Source organism: Phalacrocorax aristotelis, chromosome 6 (genome assembly GCF_949628215.1).
Source record: "Phalacrocorax aristotelis chromosome 6, bGulAri2.1, whole genome shotgun sequence".
Taxonomy (NCBI): Eukaryota; Metazoa; Chordata; class Aves; order Suliformes; family Phalacrocoracidae; genus Phalacrocorax; species Phalacrocorax aristotelis.
The window spans coordinates 20212491-20232914 of NC_134281.1; the positions used below are offsets into that span (position 1 = coordinate 20212491).

General features: G+C 39.0%; 1 protein-coding gene across 14 annotated transcripts in view; it reads left to right on the forward strand.

Annotated features, from left to right (window-relative positions):
* DOCK3 (dedicator of cytokinesis 3) overlaps positions 1-20424 on the forward strand; it is a 221679-nt gene that overhangs the window by 21173 nt on the left and 180082 nt on the right. For all 14 annotated transcript variants that reach the window (XR_012661094.1, XM_075096446.1, XM_075096433.1 and 11 more), the window contains exons 3-5: positions 10431-10471; positions 12719-12774; positions 20054-20150. Coding sequence is in view for 13 of the 14 variants with exons in the window: in XM_075096446.1 (XP_074952547.1) it covers positions 10431-10471; positions 12719-12774; positions 20054-20150 (194 nt within the window). In the remaining variant the exon portion in view is untranslated. The remainder of the gene's footprint in view (positions 1-10430; positions 10472-12718; positions 12775-20053; positions 20151-20424) is intronic.

Below are 20424 nucleotides of genomic sequence, written 5' to 3' on the forward strand. Positions count from 1 at the left end.
ATGAAATAAATTAGCAAATCATTTGGGAGCAATACTAGAAAAAATGTAAGGAATATGGGTTTAGGGGGGATTGCTTTGCATTTGTCTTCATGTCGTTTTTTGTACCTAAAGGAAAATGACATGGTAAATGTTACAACTATAGTTCTTTCTTATGTGGCTGTGTGTGAATAAATTGTATGCCCTAATCCTCTGCTTTATTCACATGAATAGTGTGATTGAAGTTGTTGTATTTAAAAGGAGAATGATTTTTATCCTGATGTTCAGACTCAGCAAGTCGTGTAAAACGTATGTCTATTGAAGTAGGGTTGACAAGATACAGTATGAGATCATGTTTCACTATAGTCTGAGGTGGAGTCATGTAACCTTAATCCTGAAGCGTTAGAAGAAATTCAAAACCAGATCTGCAAATTTTAATTCCAAATTCACATTCCGCAAAGTTGTAGGTTTGATTTTGTGTTTATTTAGTTTACAGTGATTTTTTTGTCTGCAGTGTGAATGTTGCTACAGAAACCTTTTGCATGCTTGTCAGAAGACTGCTTTTCCTATCTCATGCCTAGAACCCTCTTCTGCTCTTGATGCTTTTTCTTGTACTCAGTTGTTCTGTTTGTTTACGTACTGACTTAACTCTTAATGAAAAAGTAGCCTCTTACATGCTAATTTTTCTTTGCCTATATCTGTAAAATTTTTCTGTTGAATGAGAGTTTTGCAGTGCAATAGTGACGTTTAATCCCTGAAGCATGCCGTAAACGATACCTGTGGTATTATACCTGCAAATGATCATGTTTTTTAAAAAAACACATGTGGTGTAATGGGCTGAGCTTTGGTCGAGCACTGAGTGTTGATTGTAGTCATTCTACCAGGTCTCGTGAATTAGTACATGGTGCAAGTTCAGGAAAAAATTATTACTTTGCGTTAGGATAGTGTAACTCTAAGGTAAAACAGTTTCTATTGCTGAAAGCAGTCATGATATTTTCAACCGTTTCTGGTAATTAAGGAAACTTTCAAAACTTTGGGAAATAAAAACTCAGTCTCAAAGGAGGAGGTTGCTTAACGAAAAGCAAAAGGATAATCCAGTGTTTCTTCAGAATGTTATAATAACTAGGCTCTGCATATTTCCTTTGCCAGTAGTTTTGAGGATGGCTCCTCAAAGACAATTCATACCAGTCATCAAATTGCTGAGAAAAGAGTCCCTCAAAGTGTTTTCCTAGGTGGAAGGAGGTGTTTGTACAGAGTTTTTTTCAATTTTGTTTTTAAAGCCCTCTGTGCTGTCATTTTCGTTGAGGTGACTTAACATATTAAAAAAAAATATTAATTTTGATAATAACATCTGGAACTCCACAATTTGAAACTCATCTGAATATTCAAATGGTCTGTGTTGCAGATCTTGCATGTGATAATTATGCAAAAAAGCACACTAAATGTGCAGAACAGGGTCTTAAAAGAAAAAAAAGTAGTCCTTATTTAACCATTCTTTAAGTTGTGGTTTAGCACAGTCCTTGGTTTGCCTTGCAAATTTAGAATGAAACATACTTCATCTTCTACTTCTGCATTATTTACTGGGGATTCGTTTGTCCAGACAAACTGGATAAATTAATATTAGCCCATGCAAATAGGGGTCACTGCTGTGGGAGTTGACAGAAGATCCATTGCTGTTTCAGCTTCACCTCTTAGAAAAGTTCGTGCATAAGTCTCTACAGTAGGGACTTTACTGTCTGGATTAAAGGGATTCACATACACACAAACCTTGTACTGTCATGAAGAATGACTTCAGAGACTCCCTGAAGAATTCAAGGCTGACAAAGATTCAAATACTAGCTGTACTTCTGAATGCACTTATTTTTAATCCTAACGACTTATTGAATAACTATTATTACTATAAAAGAGCAAGTGCTCTTTTGTAGTGACTTGTGGAAGAAGCAGTTGCTGCATTTAGAGTAATTGAATTAAGAAGTAGGGAATTTCCTATATCAAGTCTTTGGGTACCTCTGCAGCTAAGTTTTATGTGTATTTGCAGAGTAAAGGAATAAATATATATGCATTCACACACACATATATATACACACATGTATTTGTCTCTTTAAGGCTAATAAGTATGAATACCAATTGATAACACTTTAAAAAATATTTTTCTATTGTGGTTGTCTATGCATTTTTTAAATAAAATCCATAGTATCAAAGACAACTGTATTTCATTGAATCTTGTTCATGTGCTTGAAAATACAACTTTTGGATTTCAATTTGTGTGCCTGCTACTCTGCGTGCTTTCATATCAGGCCACAAATGTCTAAATCTGACAAATGCCTCCTGCCGTCAATATCCCACTCCCTGCCCACCCCCCCCCCCCAAGTAATTTAGTATGGCAATTAGTAATTAGTAATTAGTACGGGCTTAGTGTCGGTTTTATCTCTGAAGCTACCAAAAGCTCCATCCATGTTTTTATCAAATGTTATGCAATCTCTAAAGCATGTGATGTTACTAGGCTGGTTTTATAGTTACTGTTTGCACGAAGGACTCGGATCCTTGACTGGTCTCACTCAAAGGTAACAAATATTCTTCAAGTTATCAGTTGTACCATAAGCTTGGCTTTCACAGCTTTCCCCTCTCTCTGTTCCCCTCCCTGAGCCCTTCCACTTATGATCTTGCCACTGAAAGAGAATTGAAACAATAGGTGGTGGTCTCTGCTTTACATGCCATGTGTTGAAGAGGTGAAAGGATATGCCAGTAGTATACCACCTGTAAATGCTGAAAGATGAAGTTTTCTTTTGTCAAGTAACAAAGCATGAGCATACTCGTTTGAAATACGTGTGGACTGTATGTTCTAAAGAACACCCTGTCTTTCAAGTCATTTGGCTATTGCCCTGCCAGTGGCAGTAGCTGTGAATAGTGGCATTCAGAGTGAATTTAAAATGTCTGGGTTGGCCATTTATTTTTATTGCTAGGGAGCAGTTTTCTTTAGATTAAAAATGCTACAACTTCAGTGACTTTAATTATTACCTTGAGACTCTTACATATTCACTGAAGAAAAGAAACACTGGTTGATGGCGGAAGCACCATTTAAAAGAATATTATCTTACCCATGCATATTCCAGTATCCACACAAGTATTTATTTATGTGGTTTTAATGTATGCATATGTTAATAACAGCATTCTTAAACTTTGCATGTAGTATATTTAAAGTTTCCTTCTGTTATTCCAGCAGTGTCATTGTGGTCGAATGAAGGCTTTCCAGTATTTGGGACACTTAAGCAGCAGATATAGCTTACAATTAGGGTTTTTTCTTAAATTCTTGAAGAATTCATTGTGCTTGAGAAGAGATACCTTTGCCATGCTTCCAATTTATGCTATACAGGTGAGTGAGGAATCATGCTTCAAACCGTCATTGCCGTGGGAGCGAAGCAGGTTTCCTTTCACCTGGAATCGGGAGCTCTCCTGTGGCGGGCTGGGCCAAAACGATTCACTACCAGTAATTTGGGTTTACCCTGAGGAAGATGTCTCCAGTGAGATGTCCCTTCTCCTCTATGCCTTTTTTCTCCCTTTTCATCCACTTTCTTCTTTGCCTTTTGTGGAGTGTGCCAGTGGAACTGAAGTATCTTGGACCCACACAGCTGCTGCGGAAGATCTTGCCTGGCTATTCAAGCTAGTCTTTTGGAGCATAGGAATGGCTTCTTGATGGCCCTCTATTTGGCTAACACCAAGATAAAACGCATTCTATCTCTTCAGCTTTTGTTGTGGCATCTTTCTGACTGCATTATTAGCATATTCCTGTGGTTCTGCTGGCATGACGCTGTTCCCTGACACGGTGTTGGCAGGCTGGGTTGGGTATTCATCTGCTGCTTGTCCTGTTGCGCTGTTCAGAGCGTCAAGCTCAGGACAGAGTGGTCTTGGCATTGAGTGGTTTTGGCATCAAGAAGCTTTTGCTAAGCACTGTTACAGTCCCTCTTCTGGGTCACTTTGAGTACCTTTAGCTCTGCATGAAGATACTCTGCAAACAGCTTGTATGCAGATTCAAAGATACAAACAATTGTTTATTGGCTAGTTTACGCAAAAGATAACGTTCCTCCAGATTTGAGGGTTACTCACAATACTGCAAAGTATACTTATTTTTGTAGGACAAAGAAGTTTTGAGTTCTTGTAGTGGATTCTACTGGCAGTGCTTTCTTTAAGAACCAAGTTTAGCTTTAGGACTTACCATAAATAGTTATGTAAGTAGTTTTCAGAGTTCTGTTTGTGAAGATGATATATCTGGAATTTGTTTTTTCCTACAGTCTGCAGCTGATCCTACTTTAATCAACCCAGATATTTAGCTTTATTTTTCTGAAAAATAGATCAATACCTTTAAATTAGGACCCTTTTGTTTTTCTGCTACTGAGTGCTCAAAAGGGATGAGCTTTTTCCATGTGACAGACCTCTTGTTGATTCAGTGGAGAACTGAAAAGGGTTACGAGGTGGCTTTTGTAAAGAATATCTTGTTTTGTCCCCGGCACTTTCAAGTAAAGATTAAAAAACATTGGTAGCTCTTCTGATAGCTTAGATTAAGAGATTGAGATGTGCAGGCCTACCATAGAGCCCCTTTTGCAATTCAACTAGGGTTGCCCCATTGCTGAGACTTCAGAGTGTTACACATCTTTGAAAAAACTGTTTTTCAGCCTTTTTCTAACAGGTTTCTGTAATATGGCGTCAAGTTCCCCACACTGAATTTTCATATGTACAGGTGATTGTAGATGAAAGTTACGTTATTTACCTAATAATTTTTTTTGGATATGTGATGTTGGCACATAAATTCCCAATCCATTTTTCTGTCCTGCCTCTTTAGAGACTTCGATGAATTCTAGGGTTCAGAGGAGCTAAGCAGGAATCCTGCTAGCTGAAGAAGCCTTAGGAACAAGGGAAGGACCAGGACACATTCTTGCATATACTGCCAAGTAATTTGGCTTTCATTACTAGCCTGCAAGAACCTACAGCGTGAATATATGTACAGACAATGCATTTTGAAGAAGTTATGAGCACGTGGTGGTCTTAATATGCAGGGGGAACAGGCATAATAGGGTACTTTTCCTTTTGTTTTTCTCCAGTTTTATTAGCATGGAAGTAATCTTCCAGGGGTTATTTGCTGTATGGGGTATGCAGAGGGCAGAGCTGTAGATCAGCCTGCTCTTCACTTTTCTTAGCTTATCAAATATCATTAGATGGTATTGAAAAAATCAGCTGCAAAGGATTGTGTATTTTCCTGGGTTTTATGTTTCACCTTAGAAACATAATATTTAGACTCTATGGTAGCTTTAGCTGGCATGTATCACTGTGCAGTGTGGTGGTATTGCTTCAGGTAGTCTGCTTGGTTTATCTACTACGCTGTGCAGTGGAGTCCATGTAAAAGCAAAGTTGGAATAGGGCTTTAAGGTACAGTGACTTGTCCAGAACACACTGGAATGGATATGATTCTTTCAGTTTTCATTTACAGTACTTGGATTAAACCTTTGTCTTGGGCATACTGAGAATCTAAAGCATGAAGTGTTAAAAATCAGTTAATTAGGAAAGTGCATGTACTTCCTGCACTGACAGTTTCTGTTTTACTGAGGCATTATGTCTATCATACTGTCAGTTTCTTTAAAACAAAAGGTTTGCATCTTCATTCATCAAAACTTATCAAGTACATGGTTTTGTCATGACACGCAGAAATACACATTGATGCAACATCAAGATGCAGCCCAACTGGCTGCATTCATCTCCAGCTTCTCACGAATATTCAGACATAACAGTGCTTTCTTCTGTTGTTATTGTGCTATGGTGTAAGCAGTAGGCTCACCCTGTGCCTATCTTCCTGTGTGATCCAAGAAAAAACGAAAAAAGTTGGCTTGCAGTGTCACTTGTATCATTGAAGGTATTTTTGCCCATCTAGGATGATTTTGTAATTTTATCTACTTTATTTTGACTAGGATATATACTTGAAATTCATCAGACTTGTTTGGGATATAGTTAGTGTTCTCCTTCCTACCCTGAATAGGACGTTGCTTAGAATGGTACTTGTAATAGATTAATTTTTGGTTTTCTTATAGCATGTTATGTTATATGGTGTGGAATATCCCTTTAGCTGATTCAGGTCAGCTGTCATCTCCCAACTTCTTGCCTATCCCCTAGCCTACTCGCTCGGGGTGGCACTTTGGGAAAAAGAGAAAGCCTTGATGTTGTACAAGCACTGTTCAACAATAGTCAAAATGCTTTAGCCACAAATCCAAAACACAGGACCAGACAGGCTGCTGTGGAGAAAGTTAACTCCATCCCAGCCAGAACCAGTACAGTGATTAATTTTTTGAAGAACAGAATTATCTGTCTTCCTTTTGCTAGGTCATCCACTGGGTCAAGTTGTTTGAGAATATCCTTAGCTGTCAGTAAAGGAAATGGGGGGAGGCACTGTGTGCATGAAGCAGTCTTTCTCTGTAGAGATTACTAGGTGTTCTTATGCCTTACCTTCATCTGTCCTGAAATTCTTATTAGACAGTTAATCTGTTCAAATTGTGGATACTTGTGACTGTTGTTTTGCATTGACTTATTAGCAAAATTCTTGTCACTTCATAGCCATGTTTTTCTGTTTCTTAATTTTAAATCTCCCCTTCTTCAGCATTTCCTTGAAGTCAGCACCCTTTAAAGGCCATGAATCACTAGGAAATTAATGCCATAATTATAAAGTATTAACAATTAGTTATTTGTAGTACAGTAACATCTAAAAGCATTAATCAATATTGAGGTCTAACCATGTGGTGCATGTTGTGATCACAATTAGCTGAAGCACCTGTCTGGATTTGATGACTGCCGTGATTAAATCCTCCAAAATAAATGTGTTTAATATTGATCTAATCACATATTTTTAAATGTTTAATCTGTTTAAGACTAATTCTAGAATAAATGCTTCGTTCATTTTAGTGAATAATGGTATGCAGATGCAATTTCTAGATGTGTTTTTTAAAAAAGCATTGTATCTTTTCTCATAGCTTTTATTTTGAGATACAGAATAAGTTTTTGGTGGTGTTCATAGTAAGCAAATAAGGAATTACATTGTACAATTTAGTGCTTTCAAGTTCTGGTTATCTCTTCTTTCTACTGCATCTTGCTTGCATGGAGTTGGAAGAAACTTAGAGAAAGGTGATTCTAAAAATGTACCTCACTGAAAAAGAAAAGAGAAAAGAAAGGAGAACTAAGATCTGGAGAGCACAATCTACAAGATTAAAGGGAAATACACTACTTTTCAAATGTATAAAAGTACCTACAAAAGGGAATTCCACAAAATGTTTTCCATATTCTCAAAAAGAAAAAATCCTGGATTCATATAGCAGGAAAGTTCAGGTTATAAAGTGTATGTGTGTTGTCTGAGCCACTGAACCAGCCTGTCCAGTAAGGATCTGCCGTCTCCGCTTGACGTAAATATTCTAGATTTTCAAGTCTATACCAAAATATTACTATTACATGCAGGTTTTTTGGCCGATGTTGATCAGCGGAAGAAATTTCTTCTAAAAAGATGCCTGTGCAACACCACCACTTTTGAAATTGTCTGTGTGGAGTAGCAGAAATATACTCTGTTTCCTTGGAATACTGTGCACAAATACCTTGGAATTTAGGTTTTGTGGAAGTTGTATGGGTCGCTTTCCTCAGGCAAGGAGTGCTGTATTATTCAGTCCTGATGATAAATTACTGGACGCTGTTAAAAACAAGCTAAACATCTGTGAGCAGAGATTTAGAGACCGCTTGGGTGAGCAAAGTAATTTCTCAGGGGTCCTTCCATTCCTGTTCTTTACAACTCTGTAAACATACCTTTTAAGCTTTGAAGATTTGTTTTGGGATTAAGACCAGGAAACTCAGAAATAAGGTATTTTTTTGAACTATGTTTCATCCCCTACCCTGCACATCTAAATCATTAATAGACAGTGCTTTCTTGGGTTTTGTTCTAACTTTTACACTTCTGTTCACGAACTGAGATAAACCCACTTTTTTCCATGTTTACTGAGAAATTTGTCATTCTGTTTATCTTAAAATGTATGTCTATTTCTAAGGTACAGAATCTATTAATATAAAAGTTAGCAGCATGCTGTATTTAATATTGGTAACAATGAATCACAGGATAAATGCATTTTTTTCTGTGACAGTAAAAATATGTAGCATCTGTTACTCAAAACAGGTATTGCAGGCACAGTTGTGTGGAGTTTTCAAAATTACTCATTTTAAAGTTCTGTGTGTGTATGTTTATATTGATATGACTGTCATGAAGTTTGATCAACTAAGAAATTGAAAACAGCATTATACTTTTTTAATATAAGCAATAATTTCATGGGAAGATAATCTTTGTGTTATGTCCTATCTTCATGAGAAATTTGGGTCATAAAGAGGGGTTTAAATTTTTTCCATACTAAGATTTGCAAATATCTTGAACTCATGAATTATTTTCTTTATATTGACTCAGATTTCCTTAAAAAAAAATCTAGACTAGCAGGCTGTCTTTAAAACAAAATCAAGGCCCTCTTTCCCACTTCTGAGCCTCTAAATGAGACTCATGTCATAATTCAGTCAAATACGAAGTCCTTTCTCTGAGACAAAATACACAGTTGCTTTGTTCTGTTCTTTTCTACTTTCCATATCAAATTACAGTCAGATTTTCTTAATGCTCTTTTAAATGCTGCAGATACTAAATTATATCTATCCTCTGTAGGAAAGAAAAATTAAAAGTAAAAAGTTTCTGGAAAAATTATAGGAAGTTTTATGGCAGCTGGAGTTAGATTATGTGAAATTGTTGCGGTTTGGCAAGTTTGGGTGGTTGTGTGTCTGAATATTGGGCTCTGGTAGATGGAAGAGTGATATGCAGGTGGTTGAACTCACTGCTTTTGTAGTAGCTGGGCCTGGCCAACCTCACCCACACATTTCTGATGTCCAGGGAAGGCCAGACCTCCTCCTCAGAACTTGTACCCTGGCATTCTTCATTGCTCATGTGTTACCGAAATCGGCAATAAACCTCGTAACACCAATGTGTAAAAAAGGCACGGGGGATCGCTCCTCCTAATGTGCATACCTCAAAACTCATTGGCAGGACTTAAATGCACATACAAATACAAAATCATGAAGGAGATATACATATGTAGAGTAAAAGGTGGAGAATTCCAAGAACTTATTAACATAAAGTCCCTCCTTTTTTGTGCAGACTCTTTTAATCCTGGGGGTCTTCTCTGGTGGTCGAGGGGACGAAGGCCAATAGTCCTCCTCACTTCAACTTTTCACCTTTTCCGACTTGCAAATCTGCCAAACCATAGTACCAGTCTTATCTAGCTTGGTTGTTGTTCGCTTTACAGCCTTCCGTATGTCAGATAATCTTTGGCCTTAGAAATGCTAATTTAGTGGTAGCAACCCTCTTCTCATCTCTTTGTCTTCGTCCTTAGTTCCTTTTCGTCCTTGAGCCCATATATCTGTTCTTTGTCACATTCCTTGTAGGTCACCTTGCTGCAATCTAAGATACACACTTGTATTGCTAAGATATATTTCACTGCTACCTATTATTCTAAACTACAAATGAAATATTATACCCAAAGTCATTGTTAATAACCTATAGCATAATACTGCGTAAAAATAAAAGCATATATCACATGCACCTATGGGGTGTTCCAGGCTCAGGTCTTAAGGTTTAGCTTTATGTTCTGGGGCTGAAGCGGTACACCCAGATATGAAGTGAGCAGCATGTTTTTAATAAGACTTCAAGGTAGTTTTGTGTGTTTTACGGAGTGGAAGAACAGCTCATTGACAATGACGACTGAAGTGTGCTCCTTTTCCATTGTTAAAATGGATCATGTTTTCAGCACTCTTCTTCCTGATGAATCTTGCATGGAGTGACATTACTTTCACCTGTGTAAAATGGGAGTAATTGTGTTGTTCTGTTTAACTTGCAGATTTTACTCCTGATTCATTGTCTTATCTGGGGCTGTTACTCATGGGGGATAAAAGAGTAATTAGGTTTGTGAAATTAGATGCTAAAGTCTGTTCTCTAGTCTCGCAGACAACATAAGACCAGATACATGCGAAGGATTTATATTTGTTTAAACAATATTAGAAGTGTATGATAATGGCTTTTCCTGCCTTTTAAAGGACAGGTTTTGAAGTCTGGAGATTTTGTTAAGATAAACACTATGAAGAAATTCATGTACCAGCGTGTAAGAAGAGTGTTCAGTACAGATTCTTGCATAAGCGCTGAATGCATTTTTGTCAGGGTGGCTAACGATTAGTGAGTACAGTGACTAAGTATACTAAGCTGCCCAAACCAACCTTGAAAAAAGTTGACTTGTGTGAAGCACAGCTGGTTTTTGAGATGATCTCAGTAACTGCATAGTTTCCAGTCAGTTTGCTTCTGTGTAAAGTAAGCAATGTCACAAATTAATAAAGTGTCTTTTATCTGGTTTTAGGCTGGTACAGAGGTGTTTCCATTAGGAAGCCCAATGTAAAGGTAAGGGTGAATATGTTTTTTAATCTAGTGGGATATTATATCTGTTTTGCTGTTGCAACCCAGTAAACTTTGTTTTCCTTACCTTTAGGATTTTACTTCTGTAACTTGTGGGAGGATTGGACTTACTTTCTAAATTGAGAGAATGATACTCATTAGTCAACCAAAGGATCAGAAACCTTCCTGACGTTTAACCTGTAATCTTTTCAACATTTACAAATCTCATCCAATTTGATTCTTTCCACCCTACTCCCCTAAGAAAAGCATAGATGGGTGATCTTGCATTGCTTAATTCAGTATTTTTAAAGAACACATTTAATAATTTTCATTATTAATTTAAGACAAATTTGGAAAAAAAGTGTGAAGAAAAAGGATATTGTAAGTTCTTTTTTTTCAGATTTGTACACTTTAACCACTGCATTTGGTTATTTTCCGGTCATGTCCCTTTTTGCTCTTAGAGAACTTTTTTAACTGTTCTGATAAGACTTTTGCGAGTGCATGTATATTTTTGTAAATGTACGTATCCAAACATCTAAATAGTTGCTTCTATGTAAAGCATCACTTCATTGTCTTTTGGTTTAAATATAGCTTGTATTTAAGAAAAGAGTATGATTCCTCATGTTTACCTGCATTATGAAATATAATATTACCTGTATTAGATTTTCATGACTGTAATATTTTTTTAATGGAAAAGCCTATGTTCATTGAGTGGTATATTGTCTGCTTTGTGTATATGTTCACTTTTAATCAGACAGCCCTTCAAGCCTTCCTTGGTTTCTTAGGTAACCAGCACAGGACCACAGAAGTAAACAGCATTAATTGGAAGTGAACCAAACAAGAAACTGAAGTAGCATTTTTTTTCCTTTTCCATATTTTTGTGTGGCTCAAAGCATGCACATTTACTTTTTTTTCCCCTGATGAAACCACTCCTGTTACAGTAATGTCTTTTCCTCCTGCAATTTCAGTCTTGCCTGTGAAAAAGATGGAATTTTTATTAGCATTTTGAATCATCTTTCCTTAGTATTCCTTTCAACCCCCCCTGAAATTTTTTCTTCCTAAACTATACTGTTTTAAAGCTCTAAAAATTTAAAGTCCCCACTTGATTACTGACATTTTTGTCAGAAGCTGTCAGATGGTTTTTAACCTGAAAATTACCAGTGCTGATCCCATATTCGCCACTGAAGCGCAGGCTTACTGTTCTTACACACTGACTGAGTTTGCTCTGAGGTTTCAGGGCCATGTGTTTTACAGAGATAATGCAATTCTGTGAGAAGTTTGGTTTAAATTACCTCTTTTCCCTATGTCTCATAACCCAGGAACACAATGGTACAGGCAAGTTTAGACTCCAACTGTCATGGGAACAGCAAAAGGCATATAACTGGAGCTATTCCAAGTGGGTTTAAAAAATATGGGGGCTAGACACAAATTTGGTGGTGGGCTTCTTGGTGTGGTGTGGTTTTGTGGTTTTTTTTGTTTTTTTTTTTAAGCCTATGTCCTTGTCATCTTATGTAATGTAGCATACAGATGCAGAGGCCTGGTCTGGAAGCATACTGATGTTATGCTGCAACCTGCACAATAGCCACTTTTCTGATTGTCCTGGCTAACTTACATCTCTCCAGTAAATGTCCCTGGTAGTTACTTTTGCTACTCATTCCGTTCTGCTGACTCCAAGGTATTCTCCAAACTCTTCCTACTTGTGACACCTTTTTCCTGCTTGCTCATCATCTGTTAGTGGAGTATTGGGCTCACACAGTCTTTGCAGTAGGAAGACAAAAGATAATTGGCTAAACTTAAATGTTTTCTTTTAAATCAATCTTGTCCCCTCCAAGGCAGCTGTGTAGGATTAGAGTGACACATTTTCATTTGGTGCTAGTTGACTTACCCGTGATTTTTAGACCAGAGCTTATTTCCCATACTACTGAACACTTCAGGAGCTTTTGGGAATGAAAAATATTCAGCTTGAATCTGTGTGTGATATTTTTATTGAATAGACCTGCAAAACTTCCTTATTAAGAAATTGATCTCTCAAGATGGAGGTTTGATTCAGTGTGCTGTCCTGTTCGAAGATGGATTAAAATTATCAATTGCAACTAAATTGAAAGGTGACTTTTGACTGTGGCAGCTTCTTTGACACAACATTATGGATTTTTTATTAGATATATTGGCAATTATTTATTGTGCTTTAGGATATAAGTACTAAAAACTGCAAATGTATTTTTCTAACTTACAGATTTATTTTTCCTCTTGCAGGGGATTTTTCCTGCAAACTATATTCACTTGAAAAAGGCAATTGTCAGTAACAAAGGGTGAGTATTTTTCCTTCTTTTTAAGAAGCTGCAGTGTTTCTCATCTAGAAGGGAACCTAAGAAATAGTTATTAATATTTATAGAGTGGTTTTAGTTTATTTTATCTTTTCTTGTGTATTAGAGTTTGAAAATTCAATGTTATACTGTAGAGCTTTGGGGTTTTTTTGTTTTTTAATATAGCAAGAATCAATTCTGTTTGGTTACTCCTGTTTACTTTCGCTCATAAAATTGTAACTTCAGAGATATAATCTGAAACACATACATTTGAGAGAATACTATTCGTATTTTTCGTTTCTGCTTGTTCCTCACTGGAAAAATTATGTATGTTCCTGTTTGTTACGGAGGCATCAGCAAGTATACAGCCCAGCTTGTTTATCAACAGTTTATCACTGATATATAGCTGACAAGGTCATTATGTTACTGTGAAACTTTTCAAAAGGATCCAACTCTCCCCACCTCAAGCCCAAAGAGTGACGGAAATACACTCTGCTGAAATATTTTACCTTCACTGTCTTTATATGCAGCTCATATGTCGCTAGAGGTAGGATTAGTTAATGTGAATAGCGATATCGATGGCAACATAATGTCAGGGCTTTTGCTGTGTGCAGGCTCTATAACCTGAAAAGTTTCCTGTGAGATTGACTGAGACTCCTGAAATCAGCAGCTTGCATCTTCACTGCTGCTTTTACCTGTGTTTTCTAGATTAAGGCCACTGTGGGGAGATTTGTAAGTGTGGCATTTCAGATAGTGACCCAAGGCAACAAATTAAATGTGGAAGGTAAAAAGTATTAAATGATATTTAGTGAAGTAGCTTTAGAAAAAATATGTGACTTCTGATAGTCTTGAATTGTATGTTTATCCTCAAAGGGGCTGAGTAAAGATTGTAAGGGCAACTATAAATACTGATGCTTCATAACTTTGGGGTGTAATAAAATTATATATATTGCATAGAATGACTACTCCAAATGTGTACTCCCCTTAGGGGGAAGACCAGTTTCCTGTAATCTGTAGTTAATTACTACTTGATGTCGTTGCCCTCTACAAATTCTGAAATGAGTTCAGGATATTTAGATACTTACTAGGAAAGCTGATGTACTTTTTAAAAATAAGTATCGAAGACTGGTATACCAATTGGTACAACAGAACGTAATACAATTCTGAACAAGAGACCATGGTTATTTCATGCTTAGGTAAAAGAAATTCTGCCCCCATATTTAAGAATATATTCGAAGTGCCAATACAAACCCTTGTGCATAATAGAGCATGGTATATAATGTTCTTATGAGTTATAGAACCAATGTAATGTCATTGATATGTGGGTATAATGGAGGAAGCACAGGGTTATAGAAATGCAAAGCATTATATTTACATGGTTAAATGTAGTTCTGTAATTCTCTTTAAATCTAGCCATACTGTTGAAGGCCAATCTTCCAAAATGTTTTACTTTTCACTAATGCCAAAGGTTTGTAAATTCATTTCCAAAAATAATCTTTAGAAGAACATTTTTCTTTGGTTTTGATCCCCCTCCCATATTAGCTAAAGTGTATTGTGTGATTCCTTTGATACTTTTGTTTTCTGTGATTTCTTAAAGGGACGTTGAACTGTTTCAAATCCCTTCCCTGTAGTGGCATTTTACAGAGATCTGAAAGGAACTGAATCTTCAGCTAGAAGTGGTTGTGGCATCATTTTTAATGTTGTTAATGTCAAGCAAACTTTTGATGTTATATACTAAATGCAGAATTTTTGTTTAACCATTGAAATGATCTTTGAATATGAGCCAAAGAACAGGTGTTGGGATTTTCATTGTATTCTTAGTGTCGTACTTCAGCTTACAAGCATACTCTGTGGAGATTTGTTAAAGCATGAATCGAGATTTCCTAGTCTTGCTGTGGCCAAATTTGTCAGGGAGGAGGTGGGGGAACCCACTAAAAAACAACCAAGCCAAACCAAATCCAAACAAAAACATTGCAGGAGTAGAACAGAGCACCAAGAGCACAATCTCAGATGCAAAGTGTCTGTCAGCGTTTCAGTTTCTCACAACAAAATGTGGGAATGACAAGGTCATTGGCATAATAATAGAAAAAAATTGTGATCTGTCTTAATCTCCCGGTATGTATGTATGTGAATCTGTGCTTTCCAGTCCCAGCTTTGGTGGGTTGAATACGTACCTAACATGACTATGCCAGGTCTTTAAGATAGTGATGTTCCTAATATATGTATATTTTTAGATCTGAACATAAGATTTATTTATGTCATTGATGTGAATATGAGTTTTTGATAGCTTGGAAATGAAGAAGTGAAGCTTTTTATTTATAAATTTTCTGCTCCAAGAATACAGAGAGACATACAGTGACAATTTCATCATCCTCTCCTCATCGCTTGTTACTTCTGCCCACTTCATTGTGGGACAATTATTAATAGTAAGAATTCTCAAAAGAGAAACATTGCCATGAAAGTGTGTGGCTTTTTAAAAATCATTAAATGTATTATCCTTTAAAAACAAAAAAACCCCAACTCTTTTTGAATTAATTACATCTCATTGTTCACGTTTACTTGTTAGCACTCATTTAACTCTACACAAAGGAAGAAGAAATAGCCTAAATTGATTATGGAATGGGTAGTTCATAGCTTCCCTTCAGGAGAATTTCAAAATAGCTGTATGCGCAGCTGTACTGCTGAAGAGGAAGGGATCGGTATCCTTTGTGTTGTTAGGTGTGCTGCAGAGGCTGTCTCTCACTTGGTGTTACTTGTCCGAAATCACCTTTTGTGAGTCAGTCTTTTTCAGTAGTGCTACTTTAGGACCTATGGAAAATTGTTCCAATGGGGTGTGTTTCAGAAATGTGTTGGTTTCGTGGTTTTATTTATTATTTATTTTTTTTTTAAATTGCTGAAAGAGAACCTTACTTTTTGTTGTGGTTTAGCCGGCAACTCAGCTGGCTCACAGCCACTCACTCACTCCCCCACCGGTGGGAGAGAATCGGAAGGGTAAAGCTTGTGGATTGAGATAAGAACAGTTTAATAATTAAAATAACAACAGCAGCAGCAACAATAATGCAGTGAAAAGGAAAACAATGAGAGAGGCCTGAAACCCGGGGTGGGGAGAATGAACAACCAAAACAACCTGCACGCACCACAGCCACTCACTGCCCGCCGACCTGACGCTGCCAGTCCCCGAGCCACAACCGCCCCCCTGCACGCCAGCTGCCCGGTTAATATACTGCTCATGGTGTCACATGGTATGGAATGAACATCCCATTGGCCAGTCGGGGTCAGCTGTCTTGGCTGTGGCCCCGCCCCTCCTGGTCTGCTGCCCACATGGCAGAGCATGGAAAGCTGGAAAGGTCCCTGACTACTACCAGCCTACAGTGAAGAGAATTAACCCCTTCTCAGCCAAAACCAGCACATTTTCCGCCCCGTATTCCATACCATTTACGCCATGCCAGGTTTCATACTATTCAATACCACCTCACCAACCACCACCCCTCCCCTTCCTATCCTTTGATGTAACACACAGCCATCATTCCCTTAGTCCATGAACCTTCCATATAAAATGTCCATAAATACGTCCATTGAGTTCACCCAGTCCATGACTCTGGGCTCTATCTGTCTTATCAGTCTTTCAGGGCAGGAGAGGTGGTGTGTGTGGCGTTGGGTTGCTGCATACCAAGTCAGTCATCATTCCATCACTGCTACACTTTGCTTGTTTCATCAAAGTTCATTTTCCATGAACTGGGAGGTTTGTACTATGATATAATTGATAAAACATACAGTAACCACAGAAGAGATGACATACAATATTATATAGCAGTTTGCATTATACCATTCAGTTCCTTGGCTATTTTCACCCAAAATCAAATCCCCTTGAGGCACACATTGAGCTTCTCCATCCTTCCGCACCCACCAGGTGCACCCAGGTCCCTGAGCAAAAGCAGTCCCACGAATGGGTTTGCCTTTGCCCGAGGCAGGAATAACCCAGACTGTCTTTCCTAGCATATTTTTATGTGCACTACAGGGACTCTGTCCCCTTCCACAGTATGTAGGATTTCTGACTGGGCAGGGACAGCTTGATTGGCAGATCCCCTCGTGTTGACTAATGAGGTGGCTTTTGCTAAATGTGTATCCCAGTGTTTAAATGTTCCACCCCCCATTGCTCTCAGTGTAGTTTTTAACAGTCCATTGTACCATTCAATTTTCCCAGAGGCTGGTGCGTGATAGGGGATGTGATACACCCACTCAATGCTGTGCTCTTTGGCCCAGCTGTCTATGGGGTTATTTCAGAAATGAGTCCCGTTGTCTGACTCAGTTCTCTCTGGGGTGCCATGTCGCCACGGGACACGAGCCTACCTGTATGTTGCATCTCTCCCTTGATGGCCTGAGGTGTTGTGGGTCCACCGAGCTAGAAATAGTTCACCCTTATGTTGCCAGTCCAGATCCACCTCAGCCACTTCAATCTTGGCAGCCTGATCTTCCTGCTGGTTGTTCCGATGTTCTTCAGCGGCCCGACTCTTGGGGATGTGAGCATCCACGCGATGTACCTTTACAACCAGGTTCTCTACCTGGGCAGCAATATCTTGCCACTATGTGGCAGCCCAGATGGGTTTACCTCTGCACTGCCAGTTGCTTTGCTTCTGCTGCTGTAACCAGCCCCGCAGAGCATTTGCCACCATTCAGGAGTCAGTACAGAGATAGAGCACTGGCCACTTTTCCCGTTCAGCAATGTCTAAGGCCAGCTGGATGGCCTTTACCTCTGCAAACTGGCTCGATTCAGCTTCTCCTTCAGCAGTTTCTGCTACTTGTCGTGTAGGGCTCCATACAGCAGCCTTCCATCTCCCATGCTTTCCCACAAGGTGACAGGACCTGTCAGTGAACAGGGCATACTGCTTTTTATCTTCTGGCAGTTTGTTATAGAGTGGGGCTTCTTCAGCATGTGTCACCTCCTCTTCTGGTGATAATCCAGAATCTTTGCCTCCTGGCCAGTCCATGATCACTTCCAAGATTCCTGGGCGACTGGGGTTTCCTACCCGAGCCTGCTGGGTGATCAGTGCAACCCATTTACTCCACGTAGCATCAGTTGCATGGTGTGTGGAGGGGACATTTCCTTTGAACATCCAGCCCAGCACTGGCAGTCAGCATGCCAGGAGGACGTGTGCCTCAGTACCAACCACTTCTGAAGCAGCTCGAACCCCTTCATATGCTGCCAATATCTCTTTTTCAGTTGGAGTATAGCGGGCTTCGGACCCTCTGTATCCCTGACTCCAAAACCCTAGGGGTCAACCTTGGGTCTCCCCAGGTGCTTTCTGCCAGAGGCTGCAGGTAGGGCCATTCTCCCCAGCCGTGGTGTAGAGCACATTTTTTACATTTTGTCCTGCCCGGACTGGCCCAAGAGCTACTGCGTGAACTATTTCCTGTGCGGGTCCCTTGACCTTACTTTGTTTTATGGCAAAACCAGCTTTCAGAAGGATTTGGACTATTTTCTCTCCTTTCTCAAAAACAAGTCCTGCTGTGTTGCCCCACACAATGATGTCCTCAATGTGTTGTAGGTGTTTGGGAGCTTCTCCCTGCTCCAGTACAGTCTGAATCAGTCCATGGCAAATGGTAGGACTGTGTTTCCACCCCTGGGGCAGTCGATTCCAGGTGTACTGGACACCCCTCCAAGTGAAAGCAAACTGTGGCCTGCACTTTGCTGCCAGAGGGATCGAGGAGAATGCATTAGCGATATCAATTGTGGCATACCACTTGGCTGCCTTTGACTCCAGTTCATATTGAAGTTCTAGCATGTCTGGCACAGCAGCACTCAATGGTGGAGTGACTTCATTCAGGCCACGATAGTCTACTGTTAGCCTTCACTCTCCATTAGACTTCCGCACTGGTCATATGGGACTGTTAAAGGGTGAGTGGGTCTTACTGATGACTCCTTGGCTTCTCAGTTGGTGAATGAGCTCATGGATGGGAATCAGAGGGTCTCAGTTGGTGCGATATTGCCGCCGGTGCACTGTTGTGGTGGCAGTCGGCACCTTTGATCCTCAGCAATCCCACAACAGAGGGCCCTTAGAGACCGGGCAAGGTAGACAGCTGTTTAATTTCCTCCAAGCCCGCTGATAGGCACTGCAGCCACTCAAACCCCCAGGACAAGCATTGTGTGTACTCAAACCCCCATGACAGGCACTGGAGCTGAATCAGAGAATCAACATGACACTTGTTTCAGTAATAGCATTCAACATAAAGGGCAAGTCTGGGTACTAATGGCTCAGATAAAATAATGGTATTACATCATATATAGTAGTTATCACATTCTTGCATTTCAGTGTGATGAGAGCTATGCTTGGCTGGCACGGACCTGTTTGAGCGAGTCCAGAGGAGTGTCACAAAAATGATCAGAGGGCTGGAGCACCTCTCCCATGAAGAAAAGCTGACAGAGTTGGGGTTGTTCAGCCTGGAGAAGAGAAGGCTGTGGGAGACCTTATTGTGGCCTTAAAAGGGGCTTATAAGAAATACGGGGACAGAGTTTTTAGTAGTGCCTGTTGTAATAGGATAAGGGGTAATGGTTTTAAACTAAATGAGTGTAAATTCGGACTAGATATAAGGAAAAAAATTTTTACAATGAGGGTGGTGAAACACTGGAACAGGTTGCCCAGAGGGGCTATAGATGCCTCATCTGTGGAAACATTCAAGGTCATGTTGGACAGGGGTCCTCAGGTTTGGAGGTCCCTTCCAACCCAAACCACTCTGTGATTCTCTAATGGATACGGAGGATCTTGACCACAAAGGGACAATTCCTATTTTTTTGATTACAGGATAGTTCACTCAGGTTTCATGTCCAATATGGAAAAGTCTTTCAGATGGGAAATGTTAATAGATGGTAGATCTTTTGGGTAGTTAATGATATTGACTAACATATTAATTGGAGGAGAAAAAAAAGGGTTGGACTGGCTTAGAGAGAAGGGACACAAACTGTGAAGGACCCCACTTTAGAGGAAAGTTAATTTAACATGCTATAAACATGAAAAGCGTTTTCATTGACCTTGATTAGGGTGGAATTATATATTTTGAACAGGTAACTAGGAAATGCTTCTCAGAAGCTGCTTCTCGTGAAATATAGTGGAGGAGCAATTGATAATGACTCTGGAGTTGCTTCAGTGTTAAAACAGACAAAGTGTTGCTCTTAAGCTATTTTCCTTTATGTTGAACAAATTCAAGTTCTAGCATTTTACAAATTACTATGCTGGCATTTATTTCTTTCTCTACTTTTTTCTCTGATATTTTCCCCTCTTCTCGTTAGGCAATATGAAACAGTTGTTCCGCTTGAAGATTCTGTTGTGACTGAAGTCACAGCAACACTGCAGGAGTGGGCAGTGCTCTGGAAACAGCTGTATGTGGTAAGAACAGCAATCTTCTCATTGTACTTCATTTCCCAAATATATTGGGAGATATATTGCCTGCATTTCAGTCCATTAGGAAAAAAATCATAATCAATATAAGAATTGTTAGTTTCATTTTATCTACTGGGGGGTTTGCTAACTGCAGAATCACTGATCGTGTGAGGTTCACATAGGCTATGTTGAAAATTTCAGCAGCTTTTAAGTTTTGCCTTCAGAGCTGAAAGCTTCATTGTTTAAAAAAAAACCCCAAATTTTAAAGTGTTCTTAAATA